Source organism: Oncorhynchus nerka, linkage group LG4, assembly GCF_034236695.1.
Source record: "Oncorhynchus nerka isolate Pitt River linkage group LG4, Oner_Uvic_2.0, whole genome shotgun sequence".
Lineage (NCBI taxonomy): Eukaryota > Metazoa > Chordata > Actinopteri > Salmoniformes > Salmonidae > Oncorhynchus > Oncorhynchus nerka.
In genome coordinates, this window is record NC_088399.1 from 23,431,935 (window position 1) to 23,458,508 (window position 26,574).

The window sequence follows — 26,574 nt, forward strand, 5'->3', positions numbered from 1 at the left end:
GTCGACCGGATTAGTGTCCCGCTCCTTAACCCTTGTATGGTGTTCATATTTTTGTTATTCACTCAATATTCACAGGTCTGATGGACCCATAACGTTATTGGGTTTTTAAAACAATACAGCCATAACAATGTATGTAAAAATACTTAATACGTAATACTTAGATTGCGTATTACTTAGATTACGTTGACTGAATAATATAATACAAGTAATATAGACAGCATACATGGTTAATATTTGCCAAATACAACAGGTGTAGACCTTACAGTGAAATGCTTACTTACAAGCCCTTAACCAACAATGCAGTTTTAAGAAAATACTTAAAAGTAAGTAAGAAATGTAAGTAACAAATAATTCATAAAATAGCGAGGCTATGTACAGGGGGTTCCGGTAAAGAGTCAATGTGCGGGGGCACTGGTTAGTCAATGTAATTGAGGTAATATGTACATGTAGGTAGAGTTATTAAAGTGACTATGCATAGATAATAACAGAGGGTAGCAGCAGCATATGGGGGGCAATGCAAATTGTTTGGGTAGCTATTTGATTGGATGTTCAGGAGTCTTATGGCTTGGGGGTAGAAGCTGTTTAGAAGCCTCTTGGACTTAGACTTGGCTCTCCGGTACCTCTGCTGTGCGGTAGCAGAGAGAACAGTCTATGACTGGGGTGGCTAGAGTCGTTGACATTTTTAGGGCCTTCCTCACGCCTGTTATAGAGGTCCTGGAAGGCAGAAAGCTTGGCCCTGGTGATGTACTGCGCCGTGCGCACTACCTTCTGTAGTGCCTTGTGGTCGGATGCCAAGCAGTTGCCAGGCAGTGATGCTCTCGATTGTGCAGCTGTAGAACATTTTGAGGATCTAAGGACCCATGCCAAAATCTTTTCAGTCTCCTGAGGGGGAATAGGTTTTGTCATGACCTCTTCACGAACAAAAATATAAATGAAACAAGATTTCATCAATATTGATATTTATTGCTATAATCTGAACAAATTGGCATTTTACATACAGTATTTTATGGAAAGGATAAATGAGCCCCATTGAACACAAATTAAGGCCAGTCTACACACCACATGAGGGACAGAGTTTTACTGTGTGTGTGTTGCAAATGTATTTCTTGCACTTGATGCATGTGTACTGTGTCTTCCTGTCCTTACTGGGTACACACACATCGCAGTGCTTCTTCTTGTTGCTACCGGCTAAAATCTAGAATGATGAAAAAACATAGTTCTGTAATTTTACATCTCACTCACTCACATATACAGTGCCTTGCGAAAGTATTCGGCCCCCTTGAACTTTGCGACCTTTTGCCACATTTCAGGCTTCAAACATAAAGATATAAAACTGTATTTTTTTGTGAAGAATCAACAACAAGTGGGACACAATCATGAAGTGGAACGACATTTATTGGATATTTCAAACTTTTTTAACAAATCAAAAACTGAAAAATTGGGCGTGCAAAATTATTCAGCCCCCTTAAGTTAATACTTTGTCACGCCACCTTTTGCTGCGATTACAGCTGTAAGTCGCTTGGGGTATGTCTCTATCAGTTTTGCACATCGAGAGACTGACATTTTTTCCCATTCCTCCTTGCAAAACAGCTCGAGCTCAGTGAGGTTGGATGGAGAGCATTTGTGAACGGCAGTTTTCAGTTCTTTCCACAGATTATCGATTTGATTCAGGTCTGGACTTTGACTTGGCCATTCTAACACCTGGATATGTTTATTTTTGAACCATTCCATTGTAGATTTTGCTTTATGTTTTGGATCATTGTCTTGTTGGAAGACAAATCTCCGTCCCAGTCTCAGGTCTTTTGCAGACTCCATCAGGTTTTCTTCCAGAATGGTCCTGTATTTGGCTCAATCCATCTTCCCATCAATTTGAACCATCTTCCCTGTCCCTGCTGAAGAAAAGCAGGCCCAAACCATGATGCTGCCACCACCATGTTTGACAGTGGGGATGATGTGTTCAGGGTGATGAGCTGTGTTGCTTTTATGCCAAACATAACGTTTTGCATTGTTGCCAAAAAGTTCCATTTTGGTTTCATCTGACCAGAGCACCTTCTTCCACATGTTTGGTGTGTCTCCCAGGTGGCTTGTGGCAAACTTTAAACAACACTTTTTATGGATATCTTTAAGAAATGGCTTTCTTCTTGCCACTCTTCCATAAAGGCCAGATTTGTGCAATATACGACTGATTGTTGTCCTATGGACAGAGTGTCCCACCTCAGCTGTAGATCTCTGCAGTTCATCCAGAGTGATCATGGGCCTCTTGGCTGCATCTCTGATCAGTCTTCTCCTTGTATGAGCTGAAAGTTTAGAGGGACGGCCAGGTCTTGGTAGATTTGCAGTGGTCTGATACTCCTTCCATTTCAATATTATCGCTTGCACAGTGCTCCTTGGGATGTTTAAAGCTTGGGAAATCTTTTTGTATCCAAATCCGGCTTTAAACCTCTTCACAACAGTATCTCGGACCTGCCTGGTGTGTTCCTTGTTCTTCATGATGCTCTCTGCGCTTTTAACGGACCTCTGAGACTATCACAGTGCAGGTGCATTTATACGGAGACTTGATTACACACAGGTGGATTGTATTTATCATCATTAGTCATTTAGGTCAACATTGGATCATTCAGAGATCCTCACTGAACTTCTGGAGAGAGTTTGCTGCACTGAAAGTAAAGGGGCTGAATAATTTTGCACGCCCAATTTTTCAGTTTTTGATTTGTTAAAAAGTTTGAAATATCCAATAAATGTCGTTCCACTTCATGATTGTGTCCCACTTGTTGTTGATTCTTCACAAAAAAATACAGTTTTATATCTTTATGTTTGAAGCCTGAAATGTGGCAAAAGGTCGCAAAGTTCAAGGGGGCCGAATACTTTCGCAAGGCACTGTATACACTACCGCTCAAAGATTTGAGAACATCTTCTCATTCAAGGGTTTTTCTTTATTTTTTCTCTTTTCTACATTGTAGAATAATAGTGAAGACATCAAAACTATGAAATAACACATATGGCATCATGTAATAACCAAAGAAGTGTTAAACAAATGAAAATATATTTAATATTTGAGATTATTCAAATAGCCACCCTTTACCTAACTTTTTTCACTCTTGGCATTCTCTCAACCAGCTTCATGCGGTTGTCAACTGGAATGCATTTCAATTAACAGGTGTGCCTTCTTAAAAGTTCATTTGTGGAATTTCTTTCCTTCTTATTAATGAGTTTGAGCCAATCAGTTGTGTTGTGACAAGGTAGGGGGGTATACACAAGATAGCCCTATTTGGTTAAAGACCAAGTCCATATTATGGCAAGAACTGCTCAAATAAGCAAATAGAAATGACAGTTCATCATTACTTTAAGACATAAAGGTCAGTCAATACGGAACATTACAAGAACTTTTAAAGTTTCTTCAAGTGCTGTCGCAAAAAACATCAATCACCATGATGAAACTGGCTCTCACGAGAACTGCCACAGGAATGGAAGTCCCAAATGTAGGAACAGGAATGGAAGTCCCAGATAAGTTCATTAGAGTTACCAGCCTCAGAAATTCAAGTAACAGACATATCTCAACATCAACCTTTCAAAGGAGACTGTGTGAATCATGCCTTCATGGTCAAATTGCTGCAAGGAAACCACTACTAAAGGACACCGATAAGAAGAAGAGAGTTGCTTGGGCCAAGAAACACGAGCAATGGACATTAGACCGGTGGAAATGTGTCTTTTGGTCTGGAGTCCAAATTGGATATTTTTGGTTCCGACCGCCAAGCTGGTTTGGATGAGTTGGAATGCAGAGTGAGTTGAAAAGCAGCCAACAAGTGCTCAGCATATGCGGTAACTCCTTCAAGCCTGTTGGAAAAGCATTCCAGGTAAAGCTGGTTGGGAAAATGCCAAGAGTGTGCAAATCTGTCATCAAGGCAAAGAGTGTCTACTTTGAAGAATCTCAAATGTAAAATATATTTTGATTTGTTTAACACTTTTTTGGTTGCTACATGATTCCATATGTGTTATTTCATTGTTTTGATGTCTACAATGTAGAACACAGTAAAAACAAAGAAAAACCCTTGAATGAGTAAAACTTTTGACCAGTAGTGTAGTTATAGCAAGCCACGGTAGGAGAGTCAGACACACACACACATACATGCAACACCATTACTCACACTTAATTCCGGTATTGGAGTTGCTGTTTCTGTGGGTCGGCTGATGGCTCACCAGCATCCTCCTCTTGAATCCTACTCACAATGGCTGCAGAAGCTGGGGCCCTTGGGATATGTTGCATCATCTGGATTTGAGGTCTTACCAGTGCCTTGCCCAGGAACTTGAGAAAGAGTTGTCACCTCTGGAGCTTCCCTCTGTTCCAATCTGGGTTCAACGCCATCCAGATTACAAACGCGTTGTATGCCGAGATGTCCTAGATGTTGAAGAATATCACAAGTGTCCAGTGTAGGGATCTTCTTTTGCAGCTGTAGCCAATCACCAGCTTGTCTAAATTTGTCCACCTCTCCTTTGTAATCCATTATTATTTCTGCCACATATTCTCCCATCCCTATTCAGCGTACTCATGAGTACCACATTTTTGCTTTTCTTTAGCACGTAGGACACTAGGGACGTGTCGGCCATAAACACAAACATAGAGGTATTGATAGGCCTGTTCCTGTGCATTTAAGTGTTGAGGTGGGAGATCTGGCTTGTTTTTGTACTATTCTACCATCGTCAGCTTCATCTTGAAGAGCTCCTGTCCCAGCTTTTGCAAAGTTAAAAAGTTATTGCATATGATTTTGTGGCCACTGAGTCCCTGTGTCACGTCCAGGACAACCTGCATCCCTTGGTTCTTCTCAGGTGCTCCCTCATCTGGCTTCCCCATATTTTATTTTTTATTTAACCGTTATTTAACTAGGCAAGTCAGTTCAGAACAAATTCTTATTTACATTGAGGCCCACACCGGCCAGACCCGGACGATGCTGGGCCAATTGTGTGCCGCCCTATGAGACTCCCAATCACGGCCGGTTGTCATACAGCCTGGATTCGAACCAGGGTGTCTGTAGTGACGACTCAAGTACTGAGATGCAGTGCCTTAGACCGCTTGCAAGTTCCACGCATACGATGAAGCAGCATCAGAGGCAACCCAGATCTTTATTCCATATTTTGCGGGTTTAGACGGTATGTACTGCCTGAAGGGGCCTTGGCCTCTAAATAACATAAGCTGCTCATCAATAGTAACGTTGGGCCCAGGGTTGTAAAACAGGGGAATGTGGTCCACCCACTTGTTCCACACTGACCTGATTGCAGCTAGCTTGTCTCTCTGATGCCAAGCTGGTCTGGTGTCTCTGTTATTGAAGCGGATAATCCTGGAAATAATGTGGATGTATTCCAGAGACATTGTTGCACGGAAAAGTTTTGTGGATTCCCCATTGGATCTGAAAATACCAGCAAGGATAAGAAGCCCAAAGTATGCATGTAAATGAGTTTGGTCCATCTCCTTCCATCCCTTTCCAAAAACATGCCTTCCCTCCAAATGAGTGCAATCCTGAATGATTTTCTGTATCGTGTCTACGATGAACAGTTCAAAATAATACTTTATGTCCTGCACATGAGTAACCGTCATTCGCATCGGCCCTGGTTGCATGATCCATGCGGGGTGGCTCATTCCTTGGGCAAGAAGACCATTCAATTTTAAAAAATGTTGACATCCATATTTCTCCTCCTGCAGGCTGCTGATGAGGGGCTGGCTGAGGGTCAATCTCATCCTCTTCTTCCAACTCACTGTCAGACTCCGAATTGACAGAGACATGTTCGGAAAATTCTTCATCTTCCAAAGTGGAAGACACTCCTTCCACAGTAACTTCTCTCTCCTCAAACATTTTTTCTAAGGCCCTCTGAGCAGAGATTATTTTTGCCGGTAAGGAGCCACACATTAAAAGCTAATTATTTGTTGTGTCCCTCCCCCAATTTGCACCTGGCTGGGGGAAAATACTGATTTTTTTTAAACAATATATCGAAATATTGTATTAGTATATTAGTGGACACAAACACCATAAATGTGTAGGGGGTGCACAGTGTGCACTCAATTAAAATGTGTTATTTTACATGTTATTCACAGAAAGATCAATGAGTCTCAGGTTGAAAAAATAATTAATTGTATCATTTTTCTTTAAGTTAACATTGAAAATGTGTCCCACAGACCCGAACACCACACAAGGCTTAAAAGCGGCAGATCTAGCCTATAGGTCGGTGCGGATGTTACCTGTAATCCCTGGCTTCTTGTTGGAAAATGTATCTACGGTCACTGTGGGGACGACGTCGTCGATGCAGTTATTGATGAAGCCGGTGACTGAGGTGGTATACTCCTCAATGCCATTGGATGAATCCCGGAACATGTTCCAGTCTGTGCTAGCAAAACAGTCCTGTAGCGTACCATCCACGTCATCTGACCACTTCCGTACAGAGCGAGTCACTGGTACTTCCTGCTTTATATTTAGCTTGTAAGCAGGAATCAGGAGGATAGAATTATGTTCAGATTTGCCAAATGGAGGGTGAGGGAGAGCTTTCTATCCATCTCTGTTTGTGGAGTAAAGGTGGTCTAGAGTTTTTTTCCTCTGGTTGCACATGTGACATGCTGGTAGAAATGAGGTAAAATGGATTTAAGTTTTCCTGCATTAAAGTCCCCGGCCACTAGCAGCACAGCTTCTGGATGAGCATTTTCTTGTTTGCTTATGGCCTTATACAGCATCGTTTTGTGGTGGTAAATAGATGGCTACGAATAATATAGATGAGAACTGTCTTGGTAGATAGAGTGGTCTACAGCTTATCATGAGGTATTCTACCTCAGGTGAGCAATACAATTAGACATCATGCTCCAGCAGTTCTTGACAAATAGACCCCCCCCCCCCGTCTAGCTCCTGCCGATGCATGGAGAAGCCAGCCAGCTCAAATCAAATCAAATCAAATCAAATTGTATTTGTCACATACACATGGTTAGCAGATGTTAATGCGAGTGTAGCGAAATGCTTGTGCTTCTAGTTCCGACAATGCAGTAATAACCAACAAGTAATCTAACTAACAATTCCAAAACTACTGTCTTATACACAGTGTAAGGGGATAAAGAATATGTACATAAGGATATATGAATGAGTGATGGTACAGAGCAGCATAGGCAAGATACAGTAGATGGTATCGAGTACAGTATATACATATGAGATGAGTATGTAAACAAAGTGGCATCGTTAAAGTGGCTAGTGATACATGTATTACATAAGGATGCAGTCGATGATATAGAGTACAGTATATACGTATGCATATGAGATGAATAGTGTAGGGTAAGTAACATTATATAAGGTAGCATTGTTTAAAGTGGCTAGTGATATATTTACATCATTTCCCATCAATTCCTATTATTAAAGTGGCTGGAGTTGAGTCAGTGTCAGTGTCAGTGTGTTGGCAGCAGCCACTCAATGTTAGTGGTGGCTGTTTAACAGTCTGATGGCCTTGAGATAGAAGCTGTTTTTCAGTCTCTCGGTCCCAGCTTTGATGCACCTGTACTGACCTTGCCTTCTGGATGATAGCGGGGTGAACAGGCAGTGGCTCGGGTGGTTGATGTCCTTGATGATCTTTATGGCCTTCCTGTAACATCGGGTGGTGTAGGTGTCCTGGAGGGCAGGGCAGTGTGCAGTGTGGTTGAGATTGCATCGTCTGTGGACCTATTTGGGCGGTAAGCAAATTGGAGTGGGTCTAGGGTGTCAGGTAGGGTGGGGGATATATACGGCTGTGATTATAATCGAAGAGAATTCTCTTGGTAGATAATGCGGTCTACATTTGATTGTGAGGAATTCTAAATCAGGTGAACAGAAGGATTTGAGTTCCTGTATGTTTCTTTCATCACACCATATCTCTTTAGCCATAAGGCATACGCCCCCGCCCCTCTTCTTACCAGAAAGATGTTTGTTTCTGTCGGCGCGATGCGTGGAGAAACCCGTTGGCTGCACCGCCTCGGATAGCGTCTCTCCAGTGAGCCATGTTTCCGTGAAGCAAAGAACGTTACAGTCTCTGATGTCCCTCTGGAATGCTACCCTTGCTCGGATTTCATCAACCTTGTTGTCAAGAGACTGGACATTGGCAAGAAGAATGCTAGGGAGTGGTGCACGGTGTGCCCGTCTCCGGAGTCTGACCAGAAGACCGCCTCGTTTCCCTCTTTTTCGGAGTCGTTTTTTTGGGTCGCTGCATGGGATCCATTCCGTTGTCCTGTTTGAAAGGCAGGACACAGGATCCGCGTCGCGAAAAACATATTCTTGGTCGTACTGATGGTGAGTTGACGCTGATCTAATATTCAGTAGTTCTTCTCGACTGTATGTAATGAAACCTAAGATGACCTGGGGTACTAATGTAAGAAATAACACGTAAAAAAACAATAAACTGCATAGTTTCCTAGGAACGCGAAGCGAGGCGGCCATCTCTGTCGGCGCCGGAAGTTGTTGTGTCGTTGCTCAGCCATGTCTTGGTGAAACATAAGATATTACAGTTTTAATGTTCCATTGGTAGGATAGTCTTAATCGTAGATCGTCCAGTTTATTTTCCAATGAATTCTCATTGGCCAATAATACAGAGGGAAGTGGTGGTTTACCTACTCGTCAGCAATTTTTTTCTTTTTAGTATATTATTATTATTATTTTTTTACCCCTTTTTCTCCTAAATTTCGTGGTATCCAATTGATAGTTACAGTCTTGTCCCATCGCTGCAACTCACGTATGGACTCGGGGAGGCGAAGGTCGAGACACGTTCGTCCCCCGAAACACAACCCCACCAAGCTGCACTGCTTCTTGACACAATGCCTGTTTAACCCGGAAGCCAGTCGCACCAATGTGTTGGAGGAAACACTGTACACCTGTCGACCATGTCACCGTGTATGTGCCCCGGCCCCCACCACAGAACTCGCTAGAGTGCAATGGGACAAGGACATCCCGGCCGGCCAAAACCTCCCCTAACCCAGATGACGCTGGGCGAATTGTGCACCACTTCATGGGTCTCCCGGTCGCGGCTGACTGCCACACAGCCTGGTATCAAACCAGGATCTGTAGTGACACAGCTAGCCCTGTGATGCAGTGCCTTAGACCGCTGCATCGTGTGTGTATGTGTGTGCTTGCGTGTGTCTGTACCCAACACCCGGCCATATAGCTGCTGGCCAAGTAGCACAGGATGAGCTAGGTAATGTGCACAGCATTGATGAACAGAGCAGCAAGTAAAGACGTAAAGAGGTAGAAGTTAACAACAGAAACAGTTAGAGAGATTTCTTAATTTATTCTCTCCTGAAACCTCATTTATCATTCCAATGGGCTCTGGCTCTTTTCTCTAATCCAATCAGCGGGCAGCATGCTGGGGATATTGGCTTATATCAGAGGTACACAGGTCTGGTCCGCTGCTCCATGGTGGGGGCCAATCTACAGCCAATGAGAAACATTGAAATTCTAGGGACAATAAGGAGGCCTGCGTCTTGTGACCGTAGCGGACGTGTAGGTATGTACGACAGGACCAAATCGGAAAGATAGGTAGGAGCAAGCCCATGTAATGCTTTGTAGGTTAGCAGTAAAACCTTGAAATCAACCCAAGCCTTAACAGGAAGCCAGTGTAGAGAGGCTAGCACTGGAGTTATATGATCACATTTTTGGGATATTGTCAAGATTCTAGCAGCCGTGTTTAGCACTAACTCAAATCAAATCAAATTTAATTTGTCACGTGCGCCGAATACAACAATACCTTACTTACAGGCTCTAACCAATTGTGTAAAAAAAAGGTATGTGTGTGTGTGTGTGTGTGTAGGTAAGTATAGAAATAAAACAACAGCAGAAATACATTTCTACGATACATAGGTATCTTTAAAGGGCACACAATGCAAATAGTCCGGGTAATCATTGGTTACCTTTTCAGGAGTCTTATGGCTTGGGGGTAAAAACTGTTGAGAAGCCTTTTTGTCCTAGACTTGGCACTCCGGTACCACTTGCCATGTGGTAGTAGAGAGAACAGTCTATGACTGGGGTAGCTGGGGTCTTTGACAATTTTTAGGGCCTTCCTCTGACACCTCCTGTTGTAGAGGTCCTGGATGAGAGGCAGCTTTGCCCCAGTGATGTACTGGCACCACCCGGCCAGGTCTCTGACCTCCTCCCTATCTCATCATTGTCGGTGATCAGGCCTACTGTTGTGTCGTCAGCAAACTTAATGATGGGGTTGGAGTCGTGACTGGCCTTGCAGTCGTGGGTGAACAGGGAGTACAGGAGGGGACTGAGCACGCACCCCCGGGGAGGTCCAGTGTTGAGGATCAGCGTGGCAGATGTGTTGCTACCTACCCTCACCACCTGGGGGCGGCCTGTCAGGATGTACAGGATCCAGTTGCAGAGGGAGGTGTTTAGTCCCAGGATCCTTAGCTTGGTGATGAGCTTTGAGGGTACTATGGTGTTGAACGCTGAGCTGTAGTCAATAGACAGCATTCTCACATAGGTGTTCCTTTTGTCCAGGTGGAAAGGGCAGTGTGGAGAGCAATAGAGATTGCTCTTGTAGATCTGTTTGGGCGGTATGCAATTTGGAGTGGGGTCTAGGGTTTCTGGGATCATGGTGTTGATGTGAGCCATTACCAGCCTTTCAAAGCACTTCATGGCTACGGACGTGAGGGCTACGGTAAACAGTAAACAGGCTATTTCTCAGGAACAGATGCTAGAATATGCATATAATTGACAGCTTAGGATAGGAAACACTCTAAAGTTTCCAAAACTGTATTGTCTGTGAGTATGGGCGAAAGCCTGAGAAAAACTCCAATCAGGAAGTGACTCATATTTTGAAACCCCTGTGTTCCTATGCATCCCTATTGCCCATTGAAAGGGATATCAAACAGATTCCTTTTTCTATGGCTTCCCTAATATGGCTTCCTTAATGTGTCTACAGCCACTAGACATAGGTTCAGGCTTTTATTTTGAAAAATGAGCGTGAACGACAACATTGCGTAAGTGGTCAGGTGGTGGCTCTCAGACAAAGGCGGCCATTGTTCCTCTCGCTCCTACTGAAAAGACAATTGTCCCGGTATTATTATCGAATAGATATTTGAAAAACACCTTGAGGATTGATTATAAAAAACTTTTGCCATGTTTCTGTCGATATTATGGACCTAATTTGGAGGTTTTTTCGGCATTGTCGTGACCGCAATTTCCGGTGGATGTCTCAACAAAACGTGTACAAGAAACGGCTATAAAAATCATCTTTATGGAACAAAAGGAACATTTGCTGTTTACTAACTGGGAGTCTCTTGAGTGAAAACATCCAAAGCTCATGAAAGGTAAACGATTTATTGCTTTTCTGATTTTCGTGACCAAGCTTCCTGCTGCTAGCTGGACATAATGCTATGCTAGGCTATCGATAAACTTACACAAACACTTGTCTTGCTTTGGCTGTAAAGCATCATTTCAAAATCTGAGATGACAGGGTGATTAACAAAAGGCTAAGCAGTGTTTCACTATATTTCACTTGTGATTTCATGAATATGAATATTTCCTAGTAATATTTTTTGACCGTTGCGTTATGCTAATTAGTGTAGTTGATGAAAATTCTCCCGGATCCGGAATGGGTAGTTCTTTAACCTTAAAGGTCTTACTCACGTCAGCTACGGAGAGCGTGATAACACAGTCATGCATGCCTCAGTGTTGCTTGCCTCCAAGCGAGCATAGAAGTGATTTTGCTCGTATGGTAGGCTCGTGTGACTGGGCAGCATTCCTTTGTAGTCTGTAATAGTTTGCAAGCCGTGCCACATCCGACGAGCGTCGGAGCTTGTGTAGTATGGAGTTCATCACTCCACAGCAGGCCAGGTTTGGTCCTGTTTGTGGGTGAGTCCCAGAAAGAGGGCCAATTATCTACAGGGGCAGAAAACAGTTTTCAACCAGTGATTGAGTTGTGAGACTGCTGTAGAGCTCATCACTCCCCCTAACTGGGAGGGGGCCAGAGACAATTACTCAATGCCGACACATCTTTCTAGCTGATTTACACGCTGAACCTATGTTGCGCTTGATGACCTCTGACTGTTTCATCCTAACATTGTTAGTGCCGACGTGGATAACAATATCCCTATACTCTCTACAGTCGCCAGTTTTAGCCTTAGCCAGCACCATCTTCAGTGTAGCCCCCTGGTAAATGGTGTACGATCGCTGGATTATTCTTTTTAGTCTCATATTGCGGGTAATGGAGTCACTAATGACTAGGGTTTTCAATTTGTCAAAGCTAATGGTGGGAGGCTTCGGCGTCTCAGACCCAGTAACGGGTGGAGGCGAGACCAGAGAAGGCTCGGCCTCTGACTCCGACTCGTTGCTTAATGGAGAGAACCGGTTGAAAGTTTCTGTTGGCTGAATGAGCGACACCGTTTGAGGACTCCTACAGCATTTCCTTCCAGAAGCCATGAGAAAAATGTCCGGCTGTGTGAACTGTGCGGGGGGATTTATACTACTATTTGTACTTATTGGTGGCACAGACACGCTGTTTCATCCTTTCCTACACTTAAATTTCTCTTGCCTAACCATTGCATCTGAAGCTGAGCTTGCAGCACAGATATCCTAACCAAAAGGCAATCATTCTCTTGCATATTATGATTACAGCGACTGCAATTAGAAGGCATAATGTTAATGTTACTACAGCTTCAGTTGGTGGAGGTCCTGTTGAACCATGCCCAGATAAAGCGACCGGGGAGAAAAAGCTTAATGAAAAAAGTTAATGAGGAAAAAATTAATAAATCTAAAACGGTAATTAAAAAGTAAAAACAGTAGCAGGTAGCAAAGTGGCAGGTAGCAAGGTAGCAAAGTAACGTTAGCAACAAACTGCACAACATCACTTAAGTCCACAAGTTGGGGTTAACTAATGGTTAATACTGTGTGTATTGCAGCTACTGTCTGAGAGCCAAATCAACATGGTGAAGGTGGTGAACACTGTGAGCGATGCTCTCAGCTCCATGCAGAAGGAGACAGGGGGACTGAAGGCTCGGGTCAAGGCTGACCTACAGAGAGCACCGGTCAGAGGGGCTCGTCTCAAAGGCTGTGCCAATGGTAAGTCTGATAGCTGTCTGTCCATGTCTGGCTAGCTGGCTGGCTTGCTGGCTAGTAATGTGGCTGACTGGCTATGTGGCCGGCCAGTAGGTTGGCTGGCTATGTGGCCGGCTGGCTGGCTATGTGGCCGGCTGATTGGCTATGTGGCCGGCTGGCTGGCTATGTGGCCGGCTGGCTGGCTGGCTTTGTGGCTAGCTGATTGGCTGGCTGGCTGACTGTGTGGCTGTCTGGTTATGTAGCTAACTGGCTGGTTATGTAAGTGTCTGTCTGTCTGTCTGCCATTCATGCATATGTCTATGTGTGTGTGTCTCTGTGTCTTCATATGTGTCTGTCTCTGTCTTCCTGTAGACATACTCTATAGTTCTCTGTGTTATTCAATATAGTACTGTATCTCTATCTGCCAGTGGCAGAGATGAATATTACCTCATTACCCTTGGTGCTGGTGTTGAATGCATGAGTGTTGAATATACAGTACAGTATGTAAATATATATTTTTTAAATCACCTTTTAACCAGGTAGGCTAGTTGAGAAGAAGTTCTCATTTGCAACTTCGACCTGGCCAAGATAAAGCATAGCAGTTCGACACATACAACAACACAGAGTTACACATGGAATAAACAAACATACAGTCAGTAATACAGTAGGGAAAAAAGGGGGAAAAAGTATATACAGTGAGTACAAATTAGGTAAGATAAGGGAGTTAAGGCAATAAATTGGCCATGGTTGCGAAGTAATTACAATATAGCAATTACACACTGGAATAGTAGATGTGTAGAAGATGAATGTGCAAGGAGAGATACTGGGGTGCAAAGGAGCAAGATAAATAAATAAATACAGTATGGGGATGAGGTAGTTGGATGGGCTGTTTACAGATTGGCTATGTATAGGTGCAGTGATCTGTGAGCTGCTCTGACAGCTGGTGCTTAAAGCTAGTGAGGGAGATATGAGTCTCCAGCTTCAGTGATTTTTGCAGTTCGTTCCAGTCCTTGGCAGCAGAGAATTGGAAGGAAAGGCGGCCAAAGGATGAATTGGCTTTGGGGGTGACCAGTGAGATATACCTGCTGGAGCGTGTGCTACGAGTGGGTGCTGCTATGGTGACCAGTGAGCTGAGATAAGGCGGTACTTTACCTAGCAGAGACTTGTAGATGACCTGGAGCCAGTGTTTTTGGCGACGAGAGAGAAGCGAGGGCCAGCCAACGAGAGCGTACAGGTCGCAGTGGTGGGTAGTATATGGGGCTTTGGTGACAAAACGGATGGCACTGTGATAGACTGCATACAATTTGTTAAGTGTTGGAGGCTATTTTATAAATGACATCGCCGAAGTCGAGGATCGGTAGGATGGTCAGTTTTACGATGGGTATGTTTATATGGGTATGTTTGGCAGCATGAGTGAAGGATGCTTTGTTGCGAAATAGGAAGCCGATTGGAGATGCTTAATGTGAGTCTGGAAGGAGAGTTTACAGTCTAACCAGACACATAGGTATTTGTAGTTATCCACATATTCTAAGTCAGAGTCGTCCAGAGTAGTGATGCTGGACGGGCGGACAGGTGCAGGCAGTGATCGGTTGAAGAGCATGCATTTAGATTTACTTGTATTTAAGAGCAATTGGAGGCCACGGAAGGAGAGTCGTATGGCATTGAAGCTTGCCTGGAGGGTTGTTAACACAGTGTCCAATGAACGGCCAGAAGTATACAGAATGGTGTTGTCTGCGTAGAGGTGGATTTGAGAATCACCAGCAGCAAGAGCGACATCATTGATGTATACAGAGAAGAGAGTCGGGCCAAGAATTGAATCCTGTGGCACCCCCATAGAGACTGCCAGAGGTCCGGACAACAGGCCCTCCGATTTGACACACTGAACTCTATCAGAGATGTAGTTGGTAAACCAGGCGAGGCAATCATTTGAGAAACCAAGGCTGTTGAGTCTGCCATTAAGAATGTGGTTATTGAGTCGAAAGCCTTGGCCAGGTCAATGAATATGGCTGCACAGTATTGTCTCTTATCGATTGCGGTTATGATATAATTTAGGACCTTGAGCGTGGCTGAGGTGCACCCCCGACCAGCTCTGAAACCAGATTGCATAGCGGCGAAGGTACAGTGAGATTCGAAATGATTCGGTTTGTTAACTTGGCTTTCGAAGACCTTAAAAGGGCAGGGTAGGATAGATATATGTCTGTAGCAGTTTGGGTCTAGAGTGTCTCCCCCTTTGAAGAGGGGGATGACCGCTGCAGCTTTCAAATGTTTGGGAATCTCAGACGATACGAAAGAGAGGTTGAACAGGCTTGTGATAAGGGTTGCAACAATTTCGGCAGATCATTTTAAAAAGAGAGGGTCCAGAATGTCTTGCCCAACTGATTTGTAGCGGTCCAGATTTTGCAGCTCTTTCAGCTATCCGGATTTGGGTGAAGGAGAAATCGGGGAGGCTTGGGCGAGTTGCTTTGGGGAGTGCAGGGCTGTTGACCGGGGTAGGGGTAGCCAGGTGCAAAGCATGGCCAGCCATAGAGAAATGCTTATTGAAATTCTCAATTATCGTGGATATATCGGTGGTGACAGTGTTTCCTAGCCTCAGTGCAGTGGGCAGCTGGGAGGAGATGCACTTTTTCTCCATGGACTTTACAGTGTCCCAGAACTTTTTGAGTTTGTGCTACAGTATGCAAATTTCTGCTTGAAAAAACTAGCCTTAGCTTTCCTAACTGCCTGTGTATATTGGTTCCTAACTTCCCTGAAAAGCATATCAATGCTAATGCTGAACACCACAGGATGTTTTCGTGCTCATCAAGGGCAGTCAGGTCTGGAGAGAACCAAGGGCTATATCTGTTCCTGGTTCTACATTTTTTGAAAGTGGCATACTTATTTAAGATGGTGAGGAAGGCACTTTTAAAGAATGACCAGGCATCCTCTGACGGGATGAGGTCGATATCCTTCCAGGATACCCGGGCCAATTCAATTAGAAAGGCCTGCTCGCTGAAGTGTTTTAGGGAGCGTTTGACAGTGATGAGTGGTGGTCGTTTGACTGCTGACCCATTACGGATGCAGGTTAGAGGTCGACCGATTATGATTTTTCAAAACCGAGACCGATACCGATTATTGGAGGACCATTAAAGCCGATACCGATTAATCTGCCATTTTTTTGTATTTATTTGTAATAATAACAATTACAACAATACTGAATTAACACTTATTTTAACTTAATATAATACATCAATACAATCAATTTAGCCTCAAATACATAATGAAACATGTTCAGTTTGGTTTAAATAATGAAAAAACTAAGTGTTGGAGAAGAAAGTAAAAGTGCAATATGTGCCATGTAAGAAAGCTAACGTTTAAGTTCCTTGCTCAGAACATGAGAACATATGAAAGCTGGTGGTTCCTTTTAACATGAGTCTTCAATATTCCCAGGTAAGAAGATTTAAATTGTAGTTATTATAGGAATTATAGGACTATTTCTCTCTATACCATTTGTATTTCATATACCTTTGACTATTGGATGTTTTTATAGGCACTTTAGCATTGCCAGTGTAACAGTATAGCTTCCGTCCCTCTCCTCTCTCCTACCTGGGCTCGATCCAGGAACACATCGACAAAAGCCACCCTCGAAGCAGCGTTACCCATGCAGAGCAAGCGGAACAACTACTAGAAGGCTCAGAGCGAGTGACGTTTGAAACGCTATTAACGCGCACCCCACTAACTAGCTAGCCATTTCACATCGGTTACACCAGCCTAATCTCAGGAGTTGATGGCTTGAAGTCATAAACAGCGCAATGCTTGCAGCACAGCAAAGAGCTGCTGGCAAAACGCATGAAAGTGCTGTTTGAATGAATGCTTACGAGCCTGTTGGTGCCTTCCATCGCTCAGTCAGACTGCTCTATCAAATCATAGACTTAAGTCTAACATAATAACACACAGAAATACGAGTCTTAGGTCATTAATATGGTCGAATCCAGAAACTATAATTTAGAAAACGAGATGTTTATTCTTTCAGTGAAATACGGAACTGTTCCGTATTTTATCTAACGGGTGGCATCCATAAGTCTAAATATTCCTGTTACATTGCACAACTTCAATGTTATGTCATAATTACGTACATTTCTGGCAAATTAGGTGGCCCAAACTGTTGCATATACCCTGACTCTGCGTGCAATGAACGCAAGAGAAGTGACACAATTTCACCTGGTTAATATTGCCTGCTAACCTGGATTTCTTTTAGCTAAATATGCAGGTTTAAAAATATATATTTCTGTGTATTGATTTGAAGAAAGGCATTGATGTTTATGGTTAGATACACATTGGAACAAGGACAGTCCTTTTTCGCGAATACGCACCGCATCGATTATATGCAACGCAGGACACGCTAGATAAACTAGTAATATCATCAACCATGTGTAGTTAACTAGTGATTATGATTGATTGATTGTTTTTTGTAAGATAAATTTAATGCTAGCTAGCAACTTACATTGGCTTACTGCATTCGCGTAACAGGCAGTCTCCTCGTGGAGTGCAATGAGAGCGTTGGACTAGTTAACTGTAAGGTTGCAAGATTGAATCCCCGAGCTGACAAGGTAAAAATCTGTCGTTCTGCCCCTGAACAAGGCAGTTAACCCACCATTCCTAGGCCGTCATTGAAAATAAGAATGTGTTCTTAACTGACTTGCCTAGTTAAATAAAGATTAAATAAAGGTGTAAAAAACATTATTTTTTTAAATCGCCCAAATCGGTGTACAAAAATACAGATGACCTATTGTTATGAAAACTTGAAATCGGCCCTAATTAATCGGCCATTAAGATTAATTGGTCGGCCTCTAGTAGAGGTATTTTTGGAGGGCAAGTTGGTTAGGATGATATCTATGAGGGTGCCTGTGTTTACAGAATTGGGGTTGTGCCTAGTGGGTTCATTGATAATTCCTGTGAGATTGAGGGCATCAAGTTTAGATTGTAGGATGTTCGGGGTGTTAAGCATATCCCAGTTTAGGTCACCTAGCAGCACGAGCTCTGAAGATTGGTGGGGGAAAATCAGTTCACATATGGTGTCCTGGGAACAGCTGGGGGCAGAGGGTGGCCTATAGCAAGCGGCAACGGTGAGAGATGTGTTTCTGGAAAGGTAGATTTTTAAAAGTAGAAGCTCGAATTGTTTGGACACAGACCTGCATTGTAAGACAGAACTCTGCAGGCTATCTCTGCAGTAGTTTGCAACTCCGCCCCCTTTGGCAGTTCTATCTTGTCGGAAGAAGTTATAGTTAGGGATGGATATTTCAGGGTTTTTGTTAGTCTTCCTGAGCCAGGATTCAGACACAGCTAGGACATCCGGGTTGGCAGAGTGTGCTCAAGCAGTGAGTAAAACAAACTTAGGGAGGAGGCTTCTAATGTTAACATGCATTAAACCAAGGCTTTTACGGTTACAGAAGTAAACAAATGAGAGTGCCTGGGGAAGGGGAGTGGAGCTAGGCGGTAGTGATTGGAGAGTAGTGATTGGTGTGTCCATTGGGATGTTGTGCTTGGAGTGAGAGCCTGAGAAAGACTGAGGTGTGATCCCTGAGGGAAGCTTCAGGCGAACCTACATCAGACCTGACGGAAGCTTTAGACAAACCTACATCATACCTGCCAGGAGCTTTAGATGAACCTACATCAGACCTGAGGGAAGCCTTCCAGTAGATTTTCCCTCTTCAGCCAGCCATGGAATACACAACGGCTGACACTTGTGTACCACACACACTCCAATGGTAATGCCACCAGAGAGTGTGTGTGTGTGTTTGTGTGTTTGTGTGTGTGTGTGTGTGTGTGTGTGTTTGCCACAGGCCCCAGGTTTTCATAAATATTTCACACAGATGGGTACCGCATTACAATCCTTGATGTAATTTCACACTCCGGGATGCCTGCATATATAGAACTAGGATGATACAGGATCCATTTCAATCACAGGAGGCTGCTGAGGGGAGGACGGCTCATAATAATAACGCAGCTAAAAGAGTGGAACAACAAAGGGGAGGTCAATGTAAACACTTAGGTTGGAGTCATTAAAACTTGTTTTTCAACCACTCCACAAATTTCTCCACAAACTATAGTTTTGGCAAGTCGGTTAGGACATATACTTTGTGCATGACACAAGACATTTTTCCAACAATTGTTTACAGATTATTTCACTTATAACTCACTGTTTCACAATTCCAGTGGGTCAGAAGTTTACATACACTAAGTTTTGACTGTGCCTTTAAACAGTTTGGAATATTAGCAAAAAATGATGGCATGGCTTTAGAAGCTTCTGATAGGCTAATTAACATAATTTGAGTCAATTGGAGGTGTACCTGTGGATGTATTTCAAGGCCTACCTTCAAACTCAGTGCCTCTTTGCTTGACATCATGGGAATATCAAAATAAATCTGCCAAGACCTCAGATTTTTTTTTGTAGATCTCCACAAGTCTGGTTCATCCTTGGGAGCAATTTCCAGACACCTGAAGGTACCACGTTCATCTGTACAAACAATAGTATGCAAGTATAAACACCATGGGACCACGCAGCCGTCATACAGCTCAGGAAGGAGACGAATTCTGTCTCCTAGAGATGAACGTACTTTGGTGCTAAAAGTGGAAATCAATCCCAGAACAACAGCAAAGGACCTTGTGAAGATGCTGGAGGAAACAGGTACAAAAGTATCTATATCCACAGTAAAACGAGTCCTATATCGAAATAATATTTTAAGGCCGCTCAGCAAGGAAGAAGCCACTGCTCTAAAATCGCCATCAAAAAGCCAGGCTACGGTTTGCAACTGCACATGGGGACAAAGATCATACCTTTTGATGAAATTTCCTCTGGGCTGATGAAACAAAAATTGATATGTTTGGGCATAATGACAATTGTTATGTTTGGAGGAAAAATGGGGAGGCTTACAAGCTGAAGAACACCATCCCAACTGTTAAGCAAGAAGGTGGCAGCATCATGTTGTGGGGGTGCTTTGCTGCAGGAGGGACTGGTGCATTTCACAAAATAGATAGCACCATGAGGAAAATGCTCACTAACAGGGATGTAAACACATTTGTGCACACAACATTTGAGGGAAATACGTTTTATGTGCGTATGGAAAATGTTGGGATATTTTATTTCAGTTCATTAAACATGGGACCAAATCTTTACATGTTGGCTTACATTTTTGTTCAGTATAGATTATCTGTAAGAAAAGCAACTCTGGTACTGAATCTAAGGTTGATAGTCATTGTGCCACAACTGTAAACAACAAGCTCCAAAAATAACACCATTTTGGGAACAAACCTCCTCCCTCTTTCTCTCCCTCTCCCTCTCTCTCTCACCACCCAAGGAGTCCCCATTATCCCCCTCTTCCTCATTGTCAAGGAAGGGTTAGATATGCCCAGTGTTTGAGGCTAAGAAGTGTAGTGGAATGTTCTCCTCATCTCTGTCATATCTCTTTGTTTACACTTACGTAATGTTTTAGCCACTTGTTTTGCTTTCCAGCTGGAATTCAAACTGAGAGCTTTTTGTTTCTCTTCTTTTTCTCCCTTTCTGTCTCTCTCTCTTACCTTCTGCATCTCTCTCTCTCTCTCTCTCTCTCTCTCTCTCTCTCTCTGTCTCTCTCTGTATCCCTTACCCTCTCTTTCTGTATCTCTCTCTCTCTGTATCTCTCCTCTCTCGCTATTCGCTCTGTCTCTCTCCCTCTCTGTATCTTTCTCTCTCTCTCTCTCTCTGTATCCCTTACCCTCTCTTTCTGTATCTCTCTCTTACCTTCTGCATCTCTCTCTCTCTCTCTCTCTCTCTCTCTCTCTCTCTCTCTCTCTCTCTCTCTCTGTATCTCTCCTCTCTCGCTATTCGCTCTGTCTCTCTCCCTCTCTGTATCTTTCTCTCTCTCTCTCTCTGTATCCCTTACCCTCCCTTTCTGTCTCTCTCTTACCTTCTGCATCTCTCTCTCTCTCTCTCTCTCTCTCTCTCTCTGTATCTCTCCTCTCTCGCTATTCGCTCTGTCTCTCTCCCTCTCTGTATCTTTCTCTCTCTCTCTCTGTATCCCTTACCCTCTCTTTCTGTATCTCTCTCTCTCTGTATCTCTCCTCTCTCGCTATTCGCTCTGTCTCTCTCCCTCTCTGTATCTTTCTCTCTCTCTCTGTATCCCTTACCCTCTCTTTCTGTATCTCTCTCTCTGTATCTCTCCTCTCTCGCTATTAGCTCTGTCTCTCTCTCTCTCTCTGCATCTCTCTCTCTCTGTATCTGTGTGTGTCTCTCTCTCTCTCCCTCTGTATCTTTCTCTCTCTCTCTCTCTGCATCTCTCTCTCTGTCTGTATCTGTATCTCTCTCTCTCTCTCAATTCAATTCAAGGGGCTTTATTGGCATGGGAAACATGTGTTAACATTGCCAAAGCAAGTGAGGTAGATAATATACAATATATATATCTGTCTCTGTATCTCTCTAGGCTCTCGTCCTCGTGACTGTGGTGATCTGTATGCTAATGGTCAGAGGGAGGATGGCATCTACTCTGTGTTTCCCACTCACTACCCCTACGGCTTCCAGGTCTACTGTGACATGACCACGGACGGAGGGGGCTGGACTGTGAGTCATACTGTACACACACACACACACACACACATATTCAGAGACACACACACACACATTCAGAGACACACACACACACACACACACACACACACACACACACACACACACACACACACACACACACACACACACACACACACACACACACACAAATACACAGACAAGCAAGCTTGTAAGCACACACACACACACAATCAACATGAAGGGGACGGGGACCATATTCTCAAGTGTCTGCATTAGAATAGAAGAAACACAGCCATTTATATCCTCAAGCACACCAACAGTGTTCTTTTTCATCCACAACAAAGACAGTGTATTTCCTTTCTCGCTCTCTCTCCTTTCTCTTTCTCTCTACGTTCTCTCCCTCTCTCTCTCCTCCTCTACACTTTTATTGGGTTGGTAATCAAAATTTAAAAAACTCCAGAGTGATTAGGTAATGAAATGATTTTCATTATCTTAGCTTTATATATGTTTTACTTTATTACAAAGTATATCACCTGCCAAGCCGCACTGAAATAAGAATCCTTCAGTGTGTAACACTCTTAATAAAATATGTCCCAGAATGCAACATACATTTAATTTGAACAATCTTCTGGATCATCCATCTTCTGAGAAACAAGAGCTCCGGAGAACGAACATTGTTTTCTTCTCCATTCCTCATGATTAAAATGCAGCACTGCTTATACCCTAGCATATTTGTATAGAAAAACCAACGTGGGATAAATAGATTGCAATTAGATTGCGTGTTGAACTTTAGACCTTAAACTGTAGATAAAATGATCCGGGCTGCAAAAAAAAAGGAACATGATGTGAAAAGGCTTCTACGACGGTGCCTGAGAATGCAGGTGAGAATACAGATGAGAGAAGGAGATATGAAACACAAACTTGACTACGTAGCCGTCTACGTACTACATAGAGAGAGAGAGCGAGGGAGAGGGAGATGAGTATTCAAAGGAGCTCGTTTCCCTATTCAGCAGCCTTATCAGTGCAATGCCCTTTAAAGTATTGCCAGTGTGGCGGGGTGGGGTCCACCTCCTCCTTCCTCCTGCTCCTTTCCCCATGGGTTAGGTCGGTCTTCTCTGCGGCCCATCCCGTGCCCCTGCCCTCATGCCTTGAACCTCGCTGGCTTTCAGTGGATACAGCTGGAGAACCACAAGGCAATCCCATTGGGCGCCACTCGGGAGCCATAACCAATATAACCAATATATATATTGTCCTGCTAATAACAGGGTTAATAATATATCTGTGAGAATTTCCAAGGGGCTTCTATATAATTCTAATTTAATAATGATAATCGCTTTGTTTAAAAATAACAATATTTTGGAGATGATTTTGTTGTCAAATAACGTAAAATGAGTGAGAAAAGGCCATTCTTGAACCTGGGCTGAGACATTGTTACTAATTTGTAAATAAAACCAGTTTGTTATTTAGAATTATTTTTTTATTTTTTTAGAGGGAGAGAAACCAAAATCTCATGGGTCTCCCAGTCAAGGGCAGCACAGGTACTGAACCAGCATCTGTAGCAACACAGCTTGCACTGCTATGCAGTGTCTTAGTCCGTTGCGCCACTCAGGCACTTTGTAATGTGACTGGTCAGGAGTGGCCTACAGGACTACAGTAAGAGCAAAATAATCCTAACAAAATAAAATAATAACATTAGTGTGACAACCGTTTTAGTAAGTAATACTGAAGCACAATTATCAGTGTCTATATAGGTTTATGTTGTGCATTCATTGTAAGAGACACAGTAGGACCCAAAAGCATAATTAGTGGTCTAACTCCCTCTTGTGCTGGTCTGGAGCAATGAAGTGGTGACACAGGGTACCATAATAAACCAGCAAAAGCGCAACATTTTTAGTGGAGCAACCACTGTAACTATGTTAAATCACTATTTTTTATTTTGGGTGTACTTAACCAGGAAATATGAAAGATATTTGTTCTGAGATAAATGTAACTCAACTGTTAACTAAACCAACTTAATTAAAACACCCTGAAAAATCAACTATTTTGCAGAGCATTCTGACAAACGCACCACATATGTATACAGCCAATTCAATCTTTGCTAACAAGCCTGCATTAGATTTACTAAGATACCGAAATTGCAAAGAACTTCGAATGAGCAACATTTCCTGTATGACCCGGGGGTTGCATGATTGGAAGGGTGTGTCCTCTGTCTCTGATTCGGATAAGGCCCTGTAAATGTTTTCTTTCTCTGATTAACTCTGCTGAATATAAGCATGCCCCATATAACAGATTACAGATAAAAGACAGATCTAGCCCATCGTTTTGCAGTCAACTTTCCTGCCAGTTCTCGACTACGGTGGCACCTTTTATTGGAATGGTGCAGCCACTACTCTTAAACCTGCTGGGGGGTTGACAGTTCACACTATTTTGTCAATTACAGGAGAAGTGGACTCTCCAAACCCTCCAGTATGTACCAGAGGAATGTCTTTGCTTTTCCCGCCGAGACTCTAACACGTTCAAAATTTGAATACTGGAACAATATTTATAACATAAGAATGTGGGGAATGTTCAGTGGTGAGCTAAAGAATAATAATTTCATATGGGTTTTTATTTTATGATGTCATTAGAAATGGTATAAAGGAAATACTGTAACTTGGAAATTATATCCACTTTATCTGTCAAGTTTCCATCCAGTATGTTGTTCTTATAATATGAAAAATAATGAAAGTTATAGGAATGTGATTTTAGGAGTCATAAGAGATCATTTACTATCTATAGCCTTTGCACAGTAAGTAGCCATGCCCCAAGTGATGTCAGAGAGCGTGTCAGCCTGACGGAAATGTCATTTTCGTCCACAATGCATAAAAGGATTGGTAAGAAATGAACATGCAAACCAGAACATCGTCAGGTTGCAGCTGTGTAATGTGTGTAATGTGGTTTTAATCCTAAATATTAACACGAGGTGTAGGCTAGAGGCTCGTCTCGCTGAAAATCACTGGAAAGGCTGATTAGCTGTCCTAAGTTTTTTTTTCTTCTTTTTCCTTTTCTTTTTTGTCCCTACTTCCGGCGTCGACAGAGATGGCCGCCTCGCTTCGCGTTCCTAGGAAACTAGGCAGTTTTTAGTTTTTTTACGTGTTATTTCTTACATTAGTACCCCAGGTCATCTTAGGTTTCATTACGTACAGTCGAGAAGAACTACTGAACATAAGAGCAGCGTCAACTCACCATCAGTACGACCAAGAATATGACTTTCCCGAAGCGGATCCTGTGTCCTGCCTTTCACCCAGGACAACGGAATGGATCCCAGCCGGCGACCCAAAAAAACGACTTCGTAAAAGGGGGAAACGGAGCGGTCTTCTGGTCAGACTCCGGAGACAGGCACATCGTGCACCACTCCCTAGCATTCTTCTCGCCAATGTCCAGTCTCTTGACATCAAGGTTGATGAAATCCGAGCAAGGGTAGCATTCCAGAGGGACATCAGAGACTGTAACGTTCTTTGCTTCACGGAAACATGGCTCACTGGAGAGACGCTATCGGAATCGGTGCAGCCAGCTGGTTTCTCCACGCATCGCGCAGACAGAAACAAACATCTTTCTGGTAAGAAGAGGGGCGGGGGCGTATGCTTCATGGTTAACGTGACGTGGTGTGATCATAACAACATACAAGAACTCAAGTCCTTCTGTTCACCTGATTTAGAATTCCTCACAATCAAATGTCGACCGCATTATCTACCAAGGGAATTCTCTTCGATTATAATCACAGCCGTATATATTCCCCCCCAAGCAGACACATCGATGGCTCTGAACGAACTTTATTCCATACTCCAAGACTGCTTCCATCACGTGGACTGGGATATGTTTCGTATTGCGTCAGACAACAACATTGACGAATACGCTGATTCGGTGAGCGAGTTCATTAGAACGTGCATTGAAGATGTCGTTCCCATAGCAACGATTAAAACATTCCCAAACCAGAAACCGTGGCTTGATGGCAGCATTGGCGTGAAACTGAAAGCCCGAACTACTGCATTTAATCAGGGCAAGGTGACCGGAGACATGACCGAATACAAGCAGTGTAACTATTCCCTCCGCAAGGCAATCAAACAAGCTAAGCGTCAGTATAGAGACAAAGTAGAATCTCAATTCAACGGCTCAGACACAAGAGGTATGTGGCAGGGTCTACAGTCAATCACGGATTACAAAAAGAAAACCAGCCCAGTCACGGACCAGGATGTCTTGCTCCCAGGCAGACTAAATAACTTTTTTGCCCGCTTTGAGGACAATACAGTGCCACTGACACGGCCCGCAACTAAAACATGCGGACTCTCCTTCACTGCAGCCGACGTGAGGAAAACATTTAAACGTGTCAACCCTCGCAAGGCTGCAGGCCCAGAAGGCATCCCCAGCCGCGCCCTCAGAGCATGCGCAGACCTGCTGGCTGGTGTGTTTACGGACATATTCAATCAATCCCTATCCCAGTTTGTTGTTCCCACATGCTTCAAGAGGGCCACCATTGTTCCTGTTCCCAAGAAAGCTAAGGTAACTGAGCTAAACGACTACCGCCCCGTAGCACTCACTTCCGTCCTCATGAAGTGCTTTGAGAGACTAGTCAAGAACCATATCACCTCCACCCTACCTGACACCCTAGACCCACTCCAATTTGCTTACCGCCCAAATAGGTCCACAGACGATGCAATCTCAACCACACTGCACACTGCCCTAACCCATCTGGACAAGAGGAATACCTATGTGAGAATGCTGTTCATCAAGTACAGCTCGGCATTTAACACCATAGTGCCCTCCAAGCTCGTCATCAAGCTCGAGACCCTGGGTCTCGACCCCGCCCTGTGCAACTGGGTACTGGACTTCCTGACGGGCCGCGCCCAGGTGGTGAGGGTAGGCAACAACATTTCCACCCCGCTGATCCTCAACACTGGGGCCCCACAGGGTGCGTTCTGAGCCCTCTCCTGTACTCCCTGTTCACCCAAGACTGCGTGGCCACGCACG

The 26,574-nt window shown here is 43.6% G+C and overlaps 1 protein-coding gene across 2 annotated transcripts in view; it reads left to right on the forward strand.

Annotated features, from left to right (window-relative positions):
- The window catches only part of LOC115120737 (fibrinogen C domain-containing protein 1-like), a 241,946-nt gene that overhangs the window by 65,360 nt on the left and 150,012 nt on the right, over positions 1-26,574 (forward strand). For both annotated transcript variants that reach the window (XM_029649730.2, XM_029649723.2), the window contains 2 exons: positions 12,890-13,049; positions 21,461-21,597. In XM_029649730.2, coding sequence (XP_029505590.1) covers positions 12,890-13,049; positions 21,461-21,597 — 297 coding nt within the window. The remainder of the gene's footprint in view (positions 1-12,889; positions 13,050-21,460; positions 21,598-26,574) is intronic.